Below are 23,777 nucleotides of genomic sequence, written 5' to 3' on the forward strand. Positions count from 1 at the left end.
AGAATGTTTGATCACAGCGTAACGAGCAGGTCTCATTTAAGGAAGCAAGTGGATCTTTCGCTGAGATTAAGTCATTGTATTTATGGAGAACAGGTGTGGAAACTCCTGTGTCATTTTGAAGGTACCAGCAAGAAAGGAAAAGGAAAGTGCTACAGCAATCTTGACAATGGGAGGAAATGGGAGAAGGACACGAAAAATAAAAGTGCTACTTACAAGCCTCGGAGCCGAAGCCAGATTTTCTCTATCTGCTCTGGCTGCAGGTATTTTAGAGAGTTGCTCTCAAATTCTTCAATCTCCTTCGTGGGTGACTCCATGGCTGCAGGTTACCGCGTCGGTTATGGCTCAGTGAGGATGGGCGCTGCCCCACGCACACGCTCCACCTTTAACGGGGCTGCCCGCCAGTGGCCAACATTTCTGGCAGCCCCTGCTCCCCCCTCCCTGGGTGCTCAGGTGTACGTGGGGGGCACGCCAGCATCCTCAGGAGGACCCAGGGGATTAGTGGCTCAGCTCCGGATCGCAAACCCACACGGATTTTTCTTTTATTAAAAAAAAAAAAAAAAAGAAAGAAAGAAAAACAATAAGCCGAGGATCCAACCAGTAATACTGGCTGTAGGATCTTTAGAAAGAAGGAGGTGGGGGGGGAAATCCCTCGCTGCCAACTGAGCCGTCTGCAGGGGCAGCTGGGGAGCCTGCACCGCTGTGCCGGCAGCACCCCACGTCCCGCGCTCCCTCTGTGCCGCTCCCCGCCAGCTCAGCATCGCTCCCCCAGCCCTGCCGTGGGATTTTCTTCCCCTCACTTACCAGCAGCGCTGCTGACAGGCTCAGAACGTGACAACCGAGGGGAAAGTCGTTTGTCAGCGTAGCCCAAGCACAGCTCCTCACTGCCGCCCTCTCCTTCACACACACACACACACACGAAAGCGAGAGAACGGACTATGGGAGAGGCTGGCGCTGATTAAAAGCCCAACCGAGCCAAAAGGAAGGGTAAATTACAGAAAGTGAGCGGCTCGCTCCTGGCGAAGAGCCATCTGCTTCATCGCGAGGCAGCCTGCACTCAGGCAGAACACAGCGTGCAGCTTCAACTTGGGCAAAATTCACTTTCGGCTAAATAAATCGGTAAAGCAGCACTGCCCGAAGCCCCAAAATACAGGATGGGGAAGTCCACACGGCAGAGGGAGATCAAGCCCAACACATTAGTAACACCCTTTTCAGTGCCTTTCAACAAGAACAGTTAACAATACACTAAAAGACAATACGTTATTCATAATGCATGAGGCTTGCAGCAAGACCTATGGCTGAACTCCAGGGGGCTTGCACAGGGCAGCCCCCCCCGCCCCTCCCCCCCCGCGAGGGGTCCCATGGCTGTCCCCACATCAAGCCCAGGTAGAGCAAAAGCAAGACACGTGGCATTTCTCTCAACTGGGATCACTGGGGTCGCTCTTCCAGACAGAGGGAAGACAAGAGGACAGATATGTTCTCTGTCACACCAACTCCACCCAAACTCCGCTGAGATTTGGTGTTTTCAGCCAAAGACACTAAAGCTTAGGGGTTAGAGTAAGGGAAGGCAGGGGAAGGAGACATCATAGTGGAGGTCTGCTACAGGCTGCCTGATCAGGAAGACCAAGTGGACAAGGCCCGCTATAAACAGTTTGGAGCAGTTTCACATTCACAAAACACAGTCCTCATAGGGGACTTCAGCCACTCCAGTATCTACTGGATGGACAACACAACAGTTCACCAGAAATCAAAAAGTTTCCTGGAATGTGTTGATGATAATTTCCTCTTCCAAGTAGTACAGGAATCCATGAGGAAAGGTGCTATGCTGGACCTTGTCCTCATCAATGAGGAGAGTCTGGTGAGTAATGTAAAGCTGAAGGGCAGCTTTGGCTGTAGTGACCATGAAATGATCCATAGGGTCAAAGAGTGTGCACAGCAAGCTTGCTATTCTGGATGTCAGGAGAGCAGACTTCAAACTCTTCAGGGAACTGCTCGGCAGGGTGACATGGGAGAAAGCCACTTCCTCCAGGGAAGAAGGGGTCCAAGAAAGCATTAGATGCTGTCCCACATGACATCCTGGTCATCAGATTGGAGAAAAATTGATTTGATAGATGGACCACTCACTGGATAAGGAACTGGCTGGATGGTTGCACTCAGAGAGCTGTGGTCAACTGCTCAGTGTCCAAGGGGACACTCAGCACCCTCATCAAGTTTGAAGATGACCAACAAGCTGAGTGGTGCAGCTGACACGCTAAAGGGAAGGGATGCTATCCAGAGGAACCTGGACAGGCTTGAGAGGTGGGCCCATGCAAACCTCATGAAGTTAAACAAGGCCAGGTGCAAGGTCATAGATTCATAGATTCATAGAAACATTAGGTTGGAAATGACCTACAAGATCATCTAGTCCAACCATAACCAGGTCCTGCATCTGGGTTGGGGCAATCTCAAGCACAGATAAAGGTTGGGCAGAGAAGTTCTTGAGAGCAGCCTTGAGGAGGATTTGGGAGTGTTGATTGATGAAAGACTCAGCATGAGCCAGCAGTGTGCATTTGCAGCCCAGAAGGCCAACTGTATGCTGGGTTGCATCAAGACAAGTGTGACCAGCACATTGAGGGAAGTGATTCTGCCCCTCTGCTCTGCTCTCATGACACCCCACATGAAGTACTGGATCCAGTTGTGGAGCCCCCAACACAAGAAGGACATGAAGCTATTGGAGCAGGTCCAGAGGAGGGCCACAGAAGTGATCAGAGTGCTGGAGCACCTCCCCTATGAGGACAGGCTGAGAGAGCTGGGGCTGTTCAGCCTGGAGAAGAGAAAGCTCTTGGGGAAACTTTATAGCAGCCTTTCAGTACCTGAAGATGGCCTACAGGAAAGGAGGGGAGGAACTTTTTCTAAGGGCATATAGTGAATGTGAATGAAATATGAATAATTAATAACCACAATCAAGCAAGCTCCTGTTTAAAGAGCTTAAATCAGTTCTTAGAAACATAACTTGGCTACTTCAAAATCCAGATAGGCAAAGTAATAAGAGACAATTCCTGACTGCGCAGAGATTATCCTACCCTATGAGTACAAATACACACACAAAGATAAAAACAACAGATTTACATATCTATACAAAATCAGAGAGGTTTCAGCTTTGGGATCTGTGCAAGAGGGTATGAAACCAGGCTTAGCTGCTGATACTGAGCAACAATTCACTGGTTTCACTCTCTTGTGTCTGCATATTCCAGGGTGATTTTCAGACACATGAAAACTAGATGCTTTGCATGCATTCACATAAGAGGCAGTTTTCAGTAGGGGAAAAAAATAACTTTGAAGTAAAAACATAAATGTAAAAACTTTCCTTCCAAAGTAGAAAAAAATGCCAATGTTCATTTTAATTCTAGCGAGATTAGAAAAGTTCCATACACAGAAGAAGACTAGACATGACATACACAGGAGGCTATAAGAAGTTTTATTATACTGAAAGAAAGAACAGCCTGTACTGACTTAAACTTTACATTCTTCAAGCTTTACCAATTTTGTAGCACTTTTGATCTTGTCAATAAGATGACCCGGTCTTCCTGACTCATCAGTAAGACCCAGAAGCTCTGCCACATGCTTCATGTGTGACAGGTAATCATTTTCCCACTCCTAATCACAGCATCTCCATCTGAGAAACAGCACAGCATTACCACCTGCCCATGGGAAGGATGGTAAGGTGTTTGATGGAAAGGTCAGTGTAAGAGGAAAGCATTGTCATCCTTTACTATTTCTACATCACTTTGCCAAAGAGCATACATTTGATATTAGACCTATCTTGGGCCTGATTCTCCATATGCAAGGCATCCCATTTCAGGAAAGCCACTGCAGCTTTTAGTACTTCTGTAAACACACAGATGCTGGGACTTCCATTCTGCCATAAGGGGCACAGCTCTCCCACCCTTAGCTCTCAAGTGTTTCAGATATTTTAAAATAAACCCCACATGAAAACCAGAAGATATTCAACCTCGTAGACATGCATGGGGCCCACCACAGTTACATTAAATAGCCAGCAGAATGAAATTCTCCTTTTATGCTTCATCCTTTCCCGTATACCTCTTTTAATTCTATAGCTGGATGCACAGAATAGTATTTTCTCCATCTTTAGTCAGGAGCATTTTCCAAGACATTTCATTTATTGCCAGGAATCATCATGGCAATAAATGAATCATGGCACCAGCATGCCACAGTTCATAAACCTTTTAAATAACCTTCTCCCTTTAAACTGTATCAGCTACAGCTTATGAGTAAGCTGTGTCAGCAGCAACCTGACTTCAGTGTAACCTGTGTGTCCACAACTTACTCCTATGCTATCAGTTTAGCTAGTTGCTCATGCTTTTACTCGGCAATAGTTGGCCAGTTGAGATTAGCAGAATGCAGGTACTTTCCACCTCTACTGTGTCATTATTTACTATGCAAACTATGCCTTTCAAATACCATGCTGTGCTAAAAGAGTAGATACATAATGACAGAAGAGAAAAATCACAGAATCACAGAATTACTTGGGTTGGAAGGGACTTTAAAGAACACTCAGCTGCCACCCACCCACTACATCAGGCTGCTCAGGGCCCCATCCAACCTGGCTCTGGCCCCCTTGAACACCTCCAGGGATCGTTAAGAAAAAGATATAAAAGAAAGCAAAAGCTTCTATTTTCAGCTGATATCTAAAAGCAAATAGGAAGGGATGAGACTAAGGATTGAAGAAAAGTTACTACAGGCTGCAGAAACACTAGAAAAATGATGGCCCAATGCCTTAGTTATGAAGGCAGACATACAGTGAAGACATACTGGGAAGACAGAGAGAAAGGTGCAGAAAAGAAAAAATAGAGAAATGAGGTTCTGTGCAAGGCTGCCTCCACAGAAGTAAGCAAATATTGATGCTGTTAATAAGGTGATATGGGAGTACACAGATATTCTCCTATCCCTTAATAGTGCATGGCATTTTGTTTCATTGTATTTTGACCTCCAAGAGCCTCTGAGATCAGAGGCCATTGAATACAGTCTGTAGATTCTGATAGCTAATTGTAAAAATAAATAAAAGCAGGAAGCTGAGATGGGTGCTAGATCAGGAGATTGTAGAGAAAAGATGTCATTGCACTCAGTTGCTGAGAAAACGAAGGGCTGGACTGTTAGGATGTCATAACAATGATATTTATAGGAGTTATGGGCAGAGACAGGGCTTCCAGGGTTTGCAGGAAACAAGGCAATGTGTGAAACACGAAATGGGAGGAAAGCGCATTGGCAAGAGAAACTTCAGTGTCATATCCCATGCAAGCAAGTGGAAAGCCTGAAGGCAGCCACAGAGGAATTGGGAATGTGCCTGAGTCTTCTATGATAACAAAAGTTCCAGAGATTGCTCAGAGACAGCAAGGAATTCCCAGCAGCTGAGCAGCAGAGGACACTGCCTGTTGCCTGCATCACAGATAAGTAGCACCTCACCCAGGCCCTGTACCCCTGGGAAGTCCCCTAGGTCACAAGACAATGTGTGGCCACACACAGGTCCAGTCTCTAAGGTTAAGGGGAATAAAAACATAAAATATTCCCCAGATAGCCTTCAATCACTTGAAGTATTATGAGGGACAGCCCAGTACGTTTGCTCCAGGAATCTCTTCTGAATGACAGGAAGGAACTACACTACTTGGCTGCTGCTCACTTGCAAGCACTCAAAGCAGTTTTCCCACGGCAGAAGATGCCCATGTCAGTTTGGAGCGCACTGTCTGCTTGAGCTGCTCCAGCAGCAACCCCAGAATACAACTTAATTCTCCATTTCCTGCACTGCTCCCCATCACACTGATGCCTGCTGCTGAAAAGCTGTTGTGTTACACCTCTCAGCCTCTTGGTGCCACAAAGCACAGCATCCTCCTTTCCACCCATTTGGTGTTAAGGTATGAAGGGATTAACGTGGCTCAGCATATCAATGCAGGGTACTGATAACACCATGCCTGAGCTCAAGTTCATGATTTCCTGTGTACCTGCAGTGTGTCCCTCAGGAGATTCAGGAGGAATGCAGGGCACCGCTGCTGCCTTCAGAAAGGTCTAGCTCTGGATTTCTCCCTGTTGCTCTGTGATGTGGAAAGGGGTCCGTGTGAGAAAGTGTCCCCCCTAACCATGCAAGCAGGTGCCCTCCTTCACTTGCCTGTAGAAGAGAACCCAGAACAATCACCACCAGCAGCTTTTGCATGATCCCATCCTAGGGCAAGAGGTAAGCACTGCCAGTGACAGTGAAGGATGAAGGGCAATGCAGAGGTTTCAAGGCAGGGTGAACAAGCCCTATGCTGGTTTCCTCCTTTATTACAAGACAGAGGTCCAGATAAATGGAGACTTCACCTTCTTTGCTTCTTTTCCACCAGACTGCATTTATATTCATGCTAAAAGACTCCTGACTGAGTACTGTGCAGTAAGGCTCTTAATTACAGGTTCTTCTCCCTCCTTAAGTATACTGTTCTGTAGGCCTACTGTTATGGGAGGATGCTACTGACACAGCAGAGAGATGTGAAAAAGGCAGCTCAGAAGGGTAACATCTACAATTCACTTTTTCAAAGGACAGCATCACTACAAAACAGACAAAATATCTGGACATACAGGAGCAGAACTGCCTTCCTCAGGGTGATGGCGCAGGTATTGCAAACACAAAAACACGAGCCCAAAGCAGAAGTTTCAGGGATACCTTTGGCACACCACTGCACTGTAAACTGGGCTTTACCTTCATATTAAACACCTCAATAATGCTTTTCCTTCAAGGCACCTACAGTTCTTTCATTTTATTTTTTAAAACAAAGAAGAGAAAAAATGCAAAAGTTCAGCATCCCCTTTGCAGACCTCACCAGAGCTTGATAGGGATAGCAGTAACATCTACAAGAGCCGCTGAAACACATGCAAAAATGCTGCCAAAACAGCGGCCTGTCTGGTGGAAACTACTTCAGTGGGCACAAGCAGACCATGGCAGTAACTCCAAAGAGCAAGATGGCTGAAATCTTTGCATAAACCACCACGGGGTAATATGGGCAATGTAAGCGTGCTGAAACACTGCCTATTGCTATTCCTGTATGTTGTCCGTGTAAGCACTCATTTTCTCCTAACAATTAATTTGATTTGACAGAATGAAAGCTTCAAGCACTATAACAAGATCTATAATTAGTACTACTACAATGCATTCGTTTGTCCTTCCACACATAAACAGTCCAGAATATGTTTTATTTTCTTACCAGTAATGCCTCCAACCAAAATTACAGCAAAGTGTTTTCATCATTGCATGTCTGAGTCTGGATTTCTGAACTTCAGTTACAGCAAACACTGCGGTGAGTCTGCCAGTATCATATCTCAAAATATTTTGCTAACACTATATTCAAACAGTCTGTACAACACTGACAGTTCTGCTAATTGTGCTAATGCCAAAATAAGCTGGGTAGACCCAGCTCAGTCTTTATCCCAGCGGTAGAAAAGTTTTTTGTTTGCTTTGTTAAGAACAATTCCCTTTTTGGGGGAAGGACTTAGAGGATCCATTGCTTCACTATTTGCATTCATCTTAGTTATTCTTCATATTTAAATATAAGAAAGCGATCAGAAAATATTCAGGTGTTGCAGATGATTTGTATTTACATTTAGGAAAAAAATGAACATTCCAGTGCCCTGTCCTAAAGAGATCTTAACTTCAGGAAGCTGAACTCCAAGAAATCAAACCACTGTGCTAAGTGTATGAAGAGTAAAAAAAAAAAATCACATGACTCAGAAAGTGAAAAAATGAGGCAATTCATGTAATAGCATAATTAGCTTTGTCACTCTCCACTACAAAATAAATGGTAGTGAACAGAATTACCTGTACCTGATTCAGCTTTTGGTTGCTGGAAACACATTAATATTCACCTAAACATTAAGCATTTTCAATAGCAAGAAACTGTCACCAGAGTATAGATGCCTCTGTCCTATTTATTCAAGAAAGTTATACGGTCCTAAGCTTAATGAATTTACTCTAAAGACTCATAATTCAACTGCGTATTAGACCAGTATGAACAACCAACATCCCGGTACCATCTGGAGATTCACTCCTATAACTTAAGTGGCTTGGTTTCAGATTTTTCTTGCAATTCCACATTCTAGTTTTATTAAGGTAGACCAAGTACTACTCAAACTGTAGTTTGCAAGTGAAATTCAGTCTCTTTTTTGTCTTCCTAAGATTAGATTTTAGGGCTTGTTGGTAACTGGTCCCTGCCATAGTGGTGCATCCATTAATGTCAACAGAAGTGAGGGCTGGAAGACAAGGCCACAAGTGCCAAAGTTGGCCAAGCAACAGCAGTCTAAGGGCCTGCTAGCTGCCTTTAATTACAAGCCATCATCCAGCTCCCTGAGGGCTGGGGAATTAAGATTTCTGCTGCATCCAGTAATTACAGATAGTTTTAGCTTCTCTGTCTGGAAGGAATGCAGACACAACTGTCCCAGAGAATGCTTCACTTTCCAAAAGTTTCAAAAGCAGCAAACTAGTTATTAGGACTACCGCACTGGCTGCGTTTCCTGCATCCTAACAACATGTTCAGTCTTGAATTGCATCAGGGCTAGACGTACTGTGGAGAATTTCAAGCAGAATTTTTAGGAGAAGGCAAATTTAAGCACGTCAGGTAAGAAAATAATAAAACGAACCTTGTGAATGCAACAATAAAATCATCACCACCAAAAAAAAAAAAAAAGCTGGTAGAAAAGGTGCTGCTCATTTAAACTTATCTTTAGACAAGTGAACTGAGCTGACAGGTTTGATTGAAAGCTCTGGTGAGTGGCAAAAAATTTTCCATCAGTTATATCGACTGATATCCCCATGAAGACAAATGCAGTCTGTCTCTTGTGAGGTCTGTCCTTTCTGATCTGGGGTTGCTCAGTTTGTGTAAAGGCAGATCTTCAAAAACTTTCAGAAACCTTCATCAGTTTGAGAGGCTTACCAAAATGAGAAAGTTTTCATGCTGATGACATTGTCACTTAAACCACATCATTGCAGCAGCTCCATAAAAAGCTGTAGTGCTCTCAGAGAGCTGCAACTTTGACAAAAGCACTGTCACTCCGGAAGGGCATTTTTTAAAGCCTGTTTTTCTTTAATGACCTCCACAGCACCAGAAACTCTTAAAACTCACATAACCATACATGACAGTTCAGGGGGGATGTGTGAGAGACTAGTGATGGATGATGGAAAAGGAGCTTTATAATATGCTTTGGAAAAAAAAAATGAACAAGGAGAGCTTGAAAGTTTGGTTATAAAAAGCCTTGGCAAAAGCAGGTGAGATATGAGCAATAGTCCAAGCAATTAATTTCTTAAAAGAAATACCTGATGAGAGGATTAAGCAAGATCTGGCATTCTAGTCTTTTCCAGCAGCAAACATCCAAGGAAGTCAAAGCAGGTAATTTTTGAGGACCTGAAGCCTCTATACAACTTTTCATCAGTTTCCTGCTCTCGCTTTTCAGATGCGAAGGGATCAGATATATATTGAAGTTGGTTCAATTTGAGCAAATCTGAGTCAAAGGTTGTTGTGGAGTTTTTTTAATCACTACTTATATGTTTGAAAGATAGAAGTGGGAGGATTTTTACTTACCCCTGTCTCATTAAAAAGGCCAGTGCTGCTCCCTGTGCTTTCAATATATACCAAGTATAAAGAGTGTAGGTAATAATTATTGTCTGCCATATATTATCTTTTCTGCTATTAAGACATCAATCTATGGCTGTCATGGAATATCTGTTTGAATTATATATTTAGAAGAGTGTTGAAGTATAAATCACACCTCCACTTTTGCCCCTTTGTTGTTGGTTATTTTTCTTGTATTAAAATCTGCTGAGTTGCAGTACAGAGGGAAGATGTCCAGTTGCTTTTTTTTTTTTCGCACTACTAGTGCTTTTTGAGGCTAGGAGCCCAAGAGCTATTCCTTCCCTTCACGTCCAGTGTCCGCTGCAGGAAGATGGATAGCCAGCTCTGTCAGCTCCACAGGCTCTTGCCAGTATAGGGAATTGCCAAGTCAAAGCTATTCAATCCTCCAGCTCTGGCAGACTGCAGCCCAAGTGACAAATGTGAGCTGTGGGACCTCATATAGATCTCATTCCACCCAAACTCCCCAAAATTAAAATAACACATGGCTTATGTATGACATACATTGGACATAGGTGCAAGCAGAAAGTGGCTGCTGAGCCTAGGAAAGTTCATTCAGCCACATGGAAGCAAAATTAAAGACCATACTGCTCAGAATCCAAGGAATCTGGTGAATTATTATCAGAGATATTACTGCCTGGTAGCTGGGATCCTCAGCAGACAAGATTAGTTAGCTAAAGTGATTCACAAAGCAGCAGCTCGTTAGCCTGATCTCAGTAGCGTGCCAGGCACTGCAAGCAGCGAGAAGGAAAGAGTAATTAAAGAAAAGGGAAGTGAAATAAGAAGCAACATCTGTTTATCACATTGGATCACGTCTGTTTAACCTGGAATCAACTTCTTGTGACCACAAGAACATGGTAGATCTCATTTATTCCGAGCTTACAAAGACCTCAGATTCAACATATGTAGTATGACCCAAAGCAAGATGAGCATGTGGGTAAGTCACCTTCTCAGGACACTCCAATGCCACAGCTGTCCTCTCCTCCCTCCTTTGCTGCAGCAAACCCTCAGGCAGCAGCTGCTTTAACTGAGCAAAAGGAAAGTGGAGAAAAGGATCGTAACTGCTTTCTGTAGTTATCAGAGGTAAACACTGGGGGACCACTTTACTGGAACAATGCTGCTGCAGAAGACTGTGGAAGTAGACTGGCCCTAAATACAACTTAAAAGCTGGAAGGTTTCTAACCACCAGAGCAGCCAGAATGAAACATGCATACCTCACTTATTGAAGGTGAAATTTCCCCAGTTATAATCCCAAAGGGGTTGTGGAAAACCCTGGGCAGGTAACTGGCATCAGCACCTCAGAACATGGAGGTCAGGAAGCTGAAAGTCAACTCTCCTCCTCCCTCCTTTTGCTGTGCAATTAAATAATCCTTCAAGAACAAAAACAAGAATGGCTGCTGCTTTGACAAAAAGGTTTTGTTTGCCCACTCAGGGAGAACATGCTAAACACTTTGATTTTTTGCACATGTTGGGAGAGATTACACACATGTTGGTATTGCTGCTACTACTTCTCATGATCATGTTATACAGATAAATATCCTAAAAACAGACCGGCTAATACAAACACTGCAAAGAACTTGCATACCAATGAAACCCTGAACACTGCAAGTTACACTGGGGAAACAAACTTTCTTCATAGTAAGAGATTTACAGTCTCCCTCTTTCCTTTCACTCTGCCACCCTTCCAAGATTGCCATCCACAATTCTGAATTTGAGCCCACTGACTTAAGATCAAGTCCTTACATTGCTGGGCTTGCAAGGAAAATTTTAAAGTGTGCAGCATTTTGGCTAAAAAAAAATACAAAAACCTTCTGCATCTACAAGGAATATTTTTAATTTGACTTTGCAAAGTGCTACTAGAAAATCACAGAGTGACATTTCACCCTTAATGTTCACCACTACCTTATGAAGCATTTCATTGGCAATTGCAGAAGTTATCAGCAGCTAAAAATCTACCAAATCTGCTATGTAAGAATAAGTGATATTCATACAATCTTCATTTAAGCTAATTCTTACAATTTTCATTTAAATTAGATCCATTGATCAGATTTCAGCACTGTCTGGATTACACTCTAATCTGTTTCTCCATTCCCACTGCACATTACTGAACCCTTGGCTGCTAGTGATAGATTTAAGGATAAACTGAAGTGCTGATAGCAGCAGTGCAGGAGGCTGGTGAAATGACTGCCCTGAGGGTTCCCATGTCTGGCATTTGACTGGTGCATGGAAAGGACAAGAGAGCAAGCCATCCCTACGGAGCAACCATCACTTATCTCCCCCTCTGAGCTTGTTGGTAAAAGTTTGATTTGTCAAAGGGGACTGTCTAGGCTCCTTACTTTACAGGTCTGAGCTCAATCTTTTTGCCCACTATCAGTGTTTGTGTCACTCTTCACCTGCACCTCCGAAGTGATGGAAGATAGATAGAAACCCCTCAGCCAAATCCTGTGCAAGAACCTCTGTCATTTACAAATGGCCTAATTTCCACTCCGGGCATCTCAGGTTCAGATCCATGACACTGGTCCTGCATATAAAATGTAACATACATTCACACGTTCACCAAGTTGTATCTGTTCAGCATGAAGGGGTAAACTGATAGAGAGGAAAAAACTTCTGGGCTATGTTTGGAAGAGCCCTCAAATACAACCAGTCCACCTCTAATATAAAATGATTTTGGAACTTTCCAAATGTGGCTTGTGAAATTACTCATCTATGTCACATCTGGAAAATAAAATGTATTTTACACACCACAGCATAAAATAATTACCTTGCAGTGGCACTTTAATAATAAAGAAGACTACAATTAAATCAGTATGAAATCAAGTAGCTTTTATGCAGTCACCTTTTAGGAACACATCTGTCCTTGCTAGAGCAGGGAGACTTTCCTTCATGTAAATATAATACAGCATCACAAGGTCATCAAACTGGATCTTAATAAGACCAGCATAGACCAAAGAAGTATCCACTAGCTTCGTTCATGCCTTAATGCATTTCCTTCTCACCTGCTATCTCGATTTTAAAAGTAAATGCTCAGCAGCAGCCAGTTCACTCTCCAGTAAATATTCAATTTGTATGTATGAAGCATCTGCCACTGTAATAACTCAGTCCAGAAAATTTCCTAGAAGGATCATTATCACTTTTGGATTCTTATGGCTTTAAATGTTTATCCAGTCTCATACTTTTCTGTATGTCAATCACAGTCATCTGCACAGAAGTTAAAATTAACATGTGTGCATGCATGTGAGCCCAAGTGTGAGACTAGATAAAAGAATGTTAAGGTAATGAAGGCAAGCAGTGAAAGTCGAAAAAGCAAGTACAAAGAGTGCACAGATCCTGTTACATGACAACAATCTGAGAAAACTTTCAGCTATGTGACTATACCCATTTTCATACTGCACCATGCAGATCCTGCACTGCTCACAGAGGCCTTAAATTTCCCCATGGTATTCAGTGGTATTCACGTCTTTCCATATCAAATTGCTCAGCGTAGCAACCAGAGCAGATACAGTCTACAGAAGCACAAAGGCTGCAAATAGACATATAATAATGAATTACTTTTATTCCACATACACAGCCACACACATTATACAATGTCTGTAAGGAGGAGTGTTTGAAATGGCATTTCTTTTTCATGCAACATCCCATTTCCATTATCATTCCCTCTACCACTGGACACTTCTGTTTCCATCTCTGTGAAACCGTACCATTTTCCCATATTTGCACAAATGGTCACTGTGTTCATAATTTCTTTTTACTTAAATGTGAATTTAGAAGATGCTGGTGTAAACATATTAGACATGGACCGTGCAAATGTTGAGTTTTAATAAAAAGTGATAAATACGATGCCTTATGAGAAGTGCAGCCCCTGAATATAAGTGTGATTTTGAGCCTTGTTTCGCAGTAAAAGAGTGCTTTAATCTGATTGTCCGTAATGCAAAATATTAATAAACCTCCCCATGGAGATTGGCAGCAACTGAATGCAGCCTGATTTCATGCTGCATGAAATCTCAGTCTGTACATAAGTGCTGAACAAACTCTCCGCAGCATCCAAAACCTTAATTCACAATCTGGGTGAGAATACCCACTCTGATTGTGAATTAAGCACAGTGAGTGTATCGAAAACAGACAGAGTTGCATTTAGTGTCAGTCATTAGTTGTGTCAAAGCTCTCTTTTTAGAGACTCATGGCACTGATTTGTAGATACCCAGAGGCTCCTAGACATGACTTTTTTGTCTGCATTTGTCCAGAAAGAGGAAATTCCCCGTTTCACCATCTCTGACTTCATTCCAGCAGCTACACACTCCATCACAATGTGTCCTGAAATTGACGCAGCAGAAGAGTCTGAGCAACCCACGTGACCTGACAAATTGTGACTCATGCTTTTAATCAGAGCTGAGGAACATTTTGCTGCAACATTTCATCTTGCGAGTGTGCTAAGAGGAACAGAAGGAGAAAGCTTTGTCTGTTTTCAATTGAACATAGGGTATATAATCTAGTACAGAACTGTGCACAAATAATTACTAGAATTGATACCCACTGCACTGATTTACTCCAAAATTAGTGCCTGAGTACATTGTACAGATAAAAAAAATGTTAAGGCTTAAAGAAAGGAAGAGAAGGAAAAAAGAGTAAAACAAGGTACTTCGTGCAACTAAAGTAATAACAGGTAGGTCATGCCACACCTTCCATCAAAAAACCTCCAAGATTCTGCAGAAACGTGAGAGAATTAATGCTGTTTTATTTCCAAATATTCCAGTGATTTGGAAGCTTAAATTCCCAGTATATAATTAAACAGCATTTTCACATGCCGGTGGAAGACTCCTATCAAAGTGAGCATTTGCAGGACAGGACTGGTTATTTCCTCATATGGGGCCAAGCATATAAGTGTTTACTTTTTTGGTGTATTAATGGGTACTACAAACCAAAGCTTGAAATTCTAACAGTGAGCCCAGTTTGCTGCACTGTAGAGCTCTGATTTTGATTACACAATTTGATAATGCAAAATAAATCAACAAAATTTAATAATTTTTTTTCGCTAGGTTTGTACATCTTATTACACAGAGAGCTCTCAAATGATTCAATTATTTTTACTTGTTTTGGGTAGCAGTAAAAGCACCCCCCATTTAAACATGAGCTCAAAAGACCTACTGATTGTCACCGCCTGAAAAATTTCAGCACATAGCCAGGATATCTACATCTTGGTCAAACTGTAGCTCCAGCTTCACTGCTGGAGCTCTGTCACTGCTTTTGTCTCCAAAGGAGGAGGCATAGGGATGCCTCAGGAAATGCTTCTGAGGTTCAGAGACAAGAACCTGCAGAAATCTTGTTCTTTGAGAAAGAGGGCAGAAGTATCCTCCTCTCTCTAGGGCAACCCTCCACAGGCAAGTTCTGAAGACAAACCCATACACTCCTCCCATTCTAGGGTACCAGGTTACCTTCTATCTGTTCTGCTTTGGATAATGCTTAATTTTCGCCCCGAAGTACTTTCAGGCTGTTTGTTTTTAATAGGAATGGTGGTGACAGATCTCAAAATTTAGTGGCAGCAAGCAAAGGCTGTTGGAGTTCAGAATAATAGTGTAACCAACAGGGCACTCAGGACATTTCACTTGGTGCTGTAGTTAGAATATAACCTAAGGCTCCTGCCGTAAGCAAAGTCTTTCAAGCCATATCTTAGTCCCTTACAAAGTCACAGAGCACCAACCATCAACTTCATCAAAAAGCATTTCTCTCAAAACACTCACTGAACACACCAGAATTAGCCAGCAAACTTAAATCTGGGTTAGTGTCCATGGGTTTGGGTTTCAGATCTAAACATCAATAGCTAAAAGCTGGAAAACTGCATGTTGGCTCAGTTCATTGGAAAGTTCCTTCTGATACCAAGCAAATAAACACACACTTGAGCTCCTTACACAATCCAAACAGACAACTCTGCTCTGAAAATATTGCTATTTTTTTTCTCCTACTGTCCTGCAGTACCTTGCGGGAACTTAATTCAGAATCACTAAGAGCACTACTGGGTAAAACTCATGTAAATGCAGCAACTTGACCTGAACATAGACTCATCTGAACCCAATCTTAGCAGATGTGCCGTGCCTCCTTTGAAAACATTTATTTCTATTTGTTAAAAAAAGGAATGAGTGCCAACTGAGGCTGCATGACCCAGCCCTGGGGCTCAGCTGGACAAAGCCCCATGTCTGTGTCTCCAGCAGGGTGTGGAGCCTGTACATGTTCTCTCAGTACTGGCTTCTTTCAAGTATTTTTTCCATGTCTGAATATTACAGAACCCTTAAGTATTAACTTATAAATTAAAAATTGATTTTCCCAGGAACTTCGAAAGGCACAGAAATACTGCTAGGCAACTCTTAATCTGAACCAGAGAAAATAGAAATACATTTAGAAAATCACCATGTCATTGCAGTAATAAAATACTACTTAAGGCTACATGACTGCAATAATGTTCCTATCCATGAAGACTTCAATTGTAAATCACTGCTGTGCACAAACTGGCAGCAGAATCATGTCTATATCCAATGATAACATCATAAAACTTCAAATTTTCACAGCGCATCTGCAATACCTCTGTATGCTTTAACAAGTGTTCACAAAGATAACCCAACAACAAGCAGGAACAACAGAAAAGTGATGCCTGGAGATTAGTAATGGATTAATAAATTATTAATTAAAATAGCTTTAAGCTCAGTTTGAAAAGCAAATATAGAGATGAGTGGATGAGAACTCTTACAACATATGTTTATTTTTTTTTTTTTTCTGAAGAAGAAGAAATGATTTAAAGTCATTTTTACAGTGAAGAACCAACACCACCCAGCAAAGCTATGAGCACAGAAATGTACTTGGCCATCACCCATGTGATACCCTTTCAGAAAGGGCACAAACTCCCTGCTGAGGATCACTGACATATGCAATACCCTGTAAGTGTCACTTGCTCACTATTAGTAAAAATTCAGTAAGAAGGTTGATTTCAACAAAAACAACTTCAGAGCTTTCAGTAATAGGAACAGCTCTTCTGGGTCTATCCAGCAGTTTCTGACATGAGCTTGTCTTCTGTTCTCACTTTTGCAGTGTACAAGTACAGTCAGAATTTTTTGACTTGGAAGGTGATGCTTAAAGGTTGTCTAGTCCAACTCTCCTGCAATGAACAGGGAAACCTACAGCTAGAGCAGGCTGTTCAGAGCCCCACCCAGCCTGACCTGGAATGTTTCCAGGGACAGGGCACCGTCTGGGTAACCTGTTCCAGTGCCTCACTACCCTTGTTGTAAAAAAACCCTTTTTCTTATATCCAGTCTATATCTCCACTCATTTGACTTGAAACCATTTCCCCTTGTCTTATTACAACAGTCCATTCTAAAGAGTCTATCCCTTTCTTTCTTATAGCCTCCCTTTAGATACTTGCAGTGAAATTGCCAGGTCACAGCCTGAACAAATGGTTGAGCACTGATTAAGAAAGTATGGCTAACCATACAAGCGGTGCACCTGAGTGATGGAAGGGATGGAGCCCGGGTCCACCCCTCTTCACCTTCACCTTCACACTTTAAATGTTAGCAGCCAAGGGAGCAGCATCTCTCTGGATAGAGACTGCACTCCTCTTGAACTCTCACTGGTTGTTGGAAGGGGTGAGCTAATTTTTATTCTTGGCTACCTGCTATTGCTCTTTAGTGTTTGTATGCCATTAGAAGGCACTGTCATTGTCCTCTTTTGCCATACAATACTGAAAGACTGCTCTCAGGTCTTCCTAGAGCCTTCCCTTCTCCAGGCTGAACAGCCCTGGCTCTCTGTCCTTATTGGAGAGGTGTTCCATTCCTTGGATCATTTTTGTGTCCCTCCACTAGATGCTCTCCAACAGGTCCATGTCTTTCCTGTACTGAGGATGCAGTACTCCACGTGAAGCCTCACCAGTGCAGAGCTGAGGGGCAGAATTACCTCCCTCAACCTGCTGGCCACACTTCTTTTGATGCAGCCCAGGATACAGCTGAGCTGCAGGGGCACATTGCTGGCTTATATCCAGCTTCTCATCCACCAGTTGCTTCAACCCAGGTACAAGACCTTGCATTTAGATTTGTTGAGTCCCATAAGGTTCTTCTGGGCCCACTGCTCAAATCTGTCTCTCTTTCTCTCTTCCACGTGCCTTAGCATACTTTCCAGGAGGGTATCTCATAATGTGAGATTCTACATTGCAAAATACCCTGATCTTGCAAGTAAACAACAAATTCTGGCTGAGAAAACTGTGTCCATGTACTCACTAACTTACTTGTTTACTTAAATGACAGCAGTCAAATGTGTCAGGATACTGACACATTTCTACATCTGGTAGAATTCAAACTCATTAACATATATTTTTATATACTTTATCATGTGTCTAGAATAGACGCTCACTTTAAAGAAGTTAATGAAAAAGCAGCAATAGAGTGAACCATGCACACAAGCTTTAATAAGGAAAATTAAAATCTCCCAACTGAAAGCTCAACTGAGCAAGAAGCAAACATAAAAATCTGATTAATTGGATGCCTTTGGAGTTTAAGACAGGTGAAATATAAAATTTGCTAAAGGAAGAAAAAATTGCATTAAGAAGATTAATTTCATTTCTTAAGATATCAGAAATGCATTGTACATAGCAGTAGTTCCTTTGGAGAAAAACAGTAACTGCTGCAAGATGTCACTGATTGTAACTCGGAAACAGGGGTTTTTTAAACATTCCTGTTCTGTCACCAGAAATAATTCCATATTGTTCTATCTGACCATGTTGCTTTCAAGAAGTTTACTGTTGTGTGCTTTTGGTCCAAAATCAAACAGTTGAAACAGCACATCACTGGAAGCAATAGGATGTGAAAGCAAGTCATCAGTTTTCACGTGGTCCTAGAGGATACTCGTTGTTTTTAAAAAGAGCTCCACTCTTAGGTCAAGCGTGGAAACGTTAGAAGGCCAGCTAGAGAAATGACATCAAAATGAAATAACTTCCATCCAGAAAAACCCATTTGAAGTCCCCAGCAAGCTGAAGGCTGCCATCCACACTGGCAACCACACTAGCGGTCTCCTATTCTGTGAATTTTTACAGTTTTCACATGATCTAATATATAAGCTAAATGTCAGGATTCTCCTAAATTCAGTGGGTAGGCATACAGCAGAGATTTCACTATGTCAGTTTAATTCTACAGGGAAACATAAAGGCATCAGGTGCAGCAGTGGAAATTGAGAGTTGTCCTCAAAGAGTTTCTAACCTTTGCTTCAAGCAAGAATGCTGCAAAATTTAGAAACTTCAAACATAGGTTACAATTCCAGCTGAAAACACACTGCCATTAAGCAAAATGATAGAGAGATTTGAAAGAGAGATTATGCCTTATTCAATTAATCAAAATACTTATTTCAAGTGAAGCTCCCAAGCCTGATAGCAGCATTTATTACTATCTTTAAGCATGCCTATATTCATTAATTGAAGTATTTTAAATACGTGAAGGATCAGAACACTTGGACTCTCAGATTCATCACCATTACACTGACTGATGCTGACATCCTGCAGCAGGGGAATAAGAAGTCCAATGGCAGTGTGGTGGGGGCGAAGAACAGAGGCAGTCTGGATCCCTTCAGGCACTGTGGCTTCTCAGGCAAATGCAGAATAATATCAGCTTGATCAGGAAGAAAAAAAAAAAAACACTTAAAACTTCAGATACAAAAGTAGAAAACACATAAATTACCCAGTCACCATCACTTCATCTATAACATTGCCAGTACTCTTTTCAAACGGAGAAAGAAGTACAATGAGCAATAAAGCCTGGCCTCTCCCCAGCTGGATCAATCCTTACTGCAAGGCAGGAATACAAGGTGGGCATGGGGCAGATGGACACCAAGAGCAGCTGGAATAAATCATGCCAGATCACATCAGGCAATACAGGGAACAGGATTTCTAGCATGCCCACTTGGTAGTTCTGGCAACATGTCAAGCCTTGAGTTGGAAGTCCCACCTGTTGGGGTGATGTTGGTACATCATCCACCACTGATAGGGACTGCAGCTAGGAAGAAGCAGAAAACATGCAGCTTCAGAAGACTGGGCTCTTACCCTGTTAAGAGATTAGAGGCAATGCTTGAAATACCAAAAATGTCAACAATAATAACCATAATGATAAAGAGAGGCATAAACTGGTTTTAGCTAAGTATATGGAAAAGGAGAAAACATGATCCTGAAGTACATAAGGCAAGATAAATATAAAAAAAGAAAAAAGCAGCCATGTCTCTATGAACAGCCTCTGTCCCAAAGAATGAATAGCTGGATAGCAGGATTATTTTCAGACAAAGAAGTTGGAATGGTCCAAGCATGAACAGATGAATGGATCTACAGTGAGCAGGAATGGTGAAGAGTAACACAGAAGACTTGTGAGTTCAGAGAAATTTGGATTTCTTTTCTTTATGGTGGCAATATTCTTTCAGTATCACAAGCTATCTGCTGGTACATGGATTTCTTCTGTATGATATCACTTTAAATGAAACTATGAGAGCAACAGTCTATATCATGATTTTGACATCATGCAGTATGAGGAGGCCAAGTAATATGGGGGGAAGGAGATATGATCTATAGTTAGACAATAGACAGGCAAGTTTATTAAGGAAGAAATGGTTTTATTGGGAACATGTTCAATAGTTTCAAAAACAAATGCAAGAAAGAACAAGTCTTTTATGCTTTGATTTCAAAAGTTTTTGAGCATAGCTCAGTATCGTTCCAGCCAGGACTACCTGCCAGCTCCCACTAATGTTACAAATCGCATTTCCTACTTTACATTTATTTATTCCACCATTACCACCTGCTACACCCATTTGTTACTGTGTTTTGCAAGCAACAAGCATAAGCTCAGGCAAAGGTAGTTCATAGGAAAAAATGTCTCCAGATGCTTGCATTTCAATGCTGCCTTCCAATCACTCACTACAGCCAAGTACAAGTTCTGGTTTTCTGCAAGAGGGTAGTGCACGTTATACACTGAGAAAAAATAAAAATAAAAAACTTTGTGTTGTGCCTGTTCAACCAGCATTATTAATGAGGTGGCAGAAGCAGAGTATTTAGGAGAGAGTTGCTCATTCAAAATTCTGCCCAGAAGCCTCCAGGGCTTTGGTACCTGCAGGTACCACATGGTCCTCATCAGCCAAAGGCTCACATTGTGTAAATAAAACACAGAGAACAATACGAAGACAAACAATGAAGATTAAAAAAGGTAAAGAATCACTGCCTGGGAAGCTTCTGATGAATTTAGGATTAAAGGATATTCCTGTGGCAAAAAAACATATTCATTGCCATTGCACAGGCATCCAAATGTGAAATTCAAAATTTCATATGGGAAATAGATACTATGCAGTAAGTAAAGGATTTCCCTTGGTATACTATTTATGGACCCTTGATGAGTTTCAGGGCCGTGTGCAACTCTGGAGCTCCAACAGAACTAAGATGAGTTGGAAGTTCCCGTCATTAAAATGTTCTCATTATATTGTACTTTTAAAAGAGGATAAAAGAGAGCTCCTATCTACATAAGCTTCTGTTAAAATTTGTAGTTAAGAGAATTTACTTATTCCTCCTGAACACTGCTCCCAGCTCATTTAAAGTGAACCCAGCTAAGAGGAGGGCTTTCAATCCAGTGTATCAATTATCCTGTTATCTATACAATATAAGTAACTGCATGCATGAGGTCTCAAAAAAAAAAATGGAAGAGGAATGAGAACAACTTTTCTCTCTCTTTAAAATTTTATGCTGTGAGGGAGGGTTGTATGTTTTCATTGAACAGAGAATGTGTGCCCTTAGGCTATGGCAGTTGGCAGCACATGCTAGATTATCACACCAATAAATCAATGAGAATCATAAACTGGAGAATTTCTGGCAAAATATATTTGTATGTCCCTGGATAACATAGTTCCCTATTCCATCACACATCAAAATCTGAGCCTACAACAAGATTCTTCTTAAATGATGTCCAGCAATCACAACCAAAGACTGACTGCAGTTCAAGTACTTTTAGTCAGGGGAAAAAAAAGAAAAACATTCCACAACTTTTACCGATGGAAAGAAACTGGAAAATGGGGAAGCACTTGAATTAGTCAAATGGACTTTAGGTACTGCAATACCAAAGGAAGGACTTAATCCTCATATGTTGTCTAGTCTGTCTACAGTGGAAGACCTTGAGGTGGGCTGAATTTTCCCTTGAGCTACCCAGCTGCCTCTCTTGAAAGGGAACAGAAAATGGCCAGTGATTAATCTGAATCCAGATCTCTGAGCCTGTGGCTTTATTCACAGTGCTAAACGTGTTCCCTTCCCACTTCTGTTAAGAAACAATTGTCAAGAATTTCCTTTAAAAATTAAGATAAAGATTTCAACTGAATGTTACGCCTGCCAAAATGTCTGCTTACAATCACCCTGATCCTGGGAACACAGGGGACTGAGTTCACCAAATGCTTCTGGATGGTAAAACAGGTTTTATCAGGATAGCATATCACCATGATGGTCTCTCTGCTGTGATCCACCAACCTAGCAGTCACAGCATCCCTTCACAACGTGTGAAACTCAGGGTACATTATAGCTTGTCAGCTGGTCGGTAGCATTTCAGCCCAACACAATCTGCGTGGGCAAAGCTCTGGGTGAGTCACAGACCTTCGGGAGGTCTGTACTAAATGCACCTCCAGCATTCACTCTTAGGAAGCAAAATAAGATGACGCATCTAAATCTACTTTCATTTACATTTTTCAGACACTTGTCTTAGTTTTAGAGGACACAATACAGGAAAAATTGGAATGTAGAAAATTGTTTCCATCTCTGCTTAACAAACATGAAAATACTGAGGATTTGCCCGTCTTGGTCAGATGAATGGTCAGTTGCCCACAAAACAGTGACCCACCAGCAACAGTAAGAGATTCTGTTTAGGGGGAACAAGACTGGAAATTTCCTTCACCAGTAGTCACACAGTTATATTCAGGATATAAAAACTACAATTCTGCCCTTTTCCCTTTCATTCCTCTTAATGGACCCGTTGTCCATTTTTTGTACCTGTTTTTGTACTTGTTTTTCCTTTTGTACCCACTCATTATTCATCTACACATCTTCCCATAGAAACAAATTTGAGAAGTTTATTACCCACCATGGTCAAAAGAACTGTATTTCAAACTGATCTCCTACTAGGGAGTGCTCCCTCATTCTAGCATTGCTTTTTTTTAACTTGTGACAGGTCACTGAATCACCAATGTATTTATTTATTCTCAAAAGCACTTGGGTTGACCTATGACTCCACTGAGTGAATGTGGCCTTGGCCTATATGCTCATCATCCTCCATCTGTTCAGCTAATGAGACTGAGAACTGGGAAGGAAAGAGGAACCACCTCAGTTGGTATAACAAATATTATTTTTAAAAAGTACATGTACGTGAGTGCTAGACTCCTTCAAATTTTTTTTTATTTTTTTTTTTAGCTCGAGATGGTTTCTGCTTGGAGCTTCTCTCTTTTGCCTCTTTAATTTACAGCCTTGGGATCCCATCCAGCATTTGCTGTTCCCACCAAGGCAACTGCATAAAATACACTCATGCACTCCCTCATGGCTCCATCTCAGCACAAACTCAGTTCTGTTCCTGATTTCAGCGAAATCAGTTGAGAAAGAAAGATGGAAATTCTGGAAGAAAAACAAAAATAAAAAATTTTCTCTGTGGAGTTGTTAGCTGATTTACTAATAAAACCATACAAACTGTGGATGATTCAGGTGGTACAAAGAATGGCATGAAGTGGAGCAGGATCCAGTTTCCATTAAATTCAGCTGGGAAACTCCTGTTTACTTTCAGGAAGGAAATGGAGACTCAGAACAATTTGCAGAAGGATAGTATAATAAAAAATTTCTAGAAAAGTTCTCTTCTTTTACTTATCCTGTCCACAATAATATACCACAATAATGCAATTCCATACTACTACTCAGTCTGAACAGCTATCTGTCTCCTCCAAGAAGAGTCTGCTTGACTATTTTACAGTAAAAATAACATTAGCTATCGTTAGATTTGAAAATAAAGATTTAATGCCTGCTGCAAAAACTGTCTGGAACTAACAATATCAGAAGAACAAAAAATAAAAAGCTGTTGAAAAAATATTACAAGATTTGACGAAAGTGGATTTCTA

The 23,777-nt window shown here is 41.6% G+C and overlaps 1 protein-coding gene across 3 annotated transcripts in view; it reads right to left on the bottom strand.

The window, feature by feature from the left end:
- PDE1C (phosphodiesterase 1C) overlaps positions 1 to 23,777 on the bottom strand; it is a 268,813-nt gene that overhangs the window by 164,283 nt on the left and 80,753 nt on the right. For 2 of the 3 annotated variants that reach the window (XM_065752714.1, XM_065752713.1), the window contains exons 1-2: positions 802 to 889; positions 214 to 536 (exon numbers count right to left, since the gene is read on the bottom strand). The exons of the other annotated variant lie outside the window; for it this stretch is intronic. In XM_065752714.1, coding sequence (XP_065608786.1) covers positions 214 to 314 — 101 coding nt within the window. In that variant the 5' untranslated portion in view covers positions 315 to 536; positions 802 to 889. Of the gene's footprint in view, positions 1 to 213; positions 537 to 801; positions 890 to 23,777 lie in introns of those variants that run through there. 3 annotated transcript variants of the gene reach the window in all.

The sequence above is a fragment of the Cyrtonyx montezumae genome, unplaced genomic scaffold (genome assembly GCF_038088225.1).
Source record: "Cyrtonyx montezumae isolate F1298 unplaced genomic scaffold, pur_monq_1.0 scaffold_8, whole genome shotgun sequence".
Classification (NCBI taxonomy): Eukaryota; Metazoa; Chordata; class Aves; order Galliformes; family Odontophoridae; genus Cyrtonyx; species Cyrtonyx montezumae.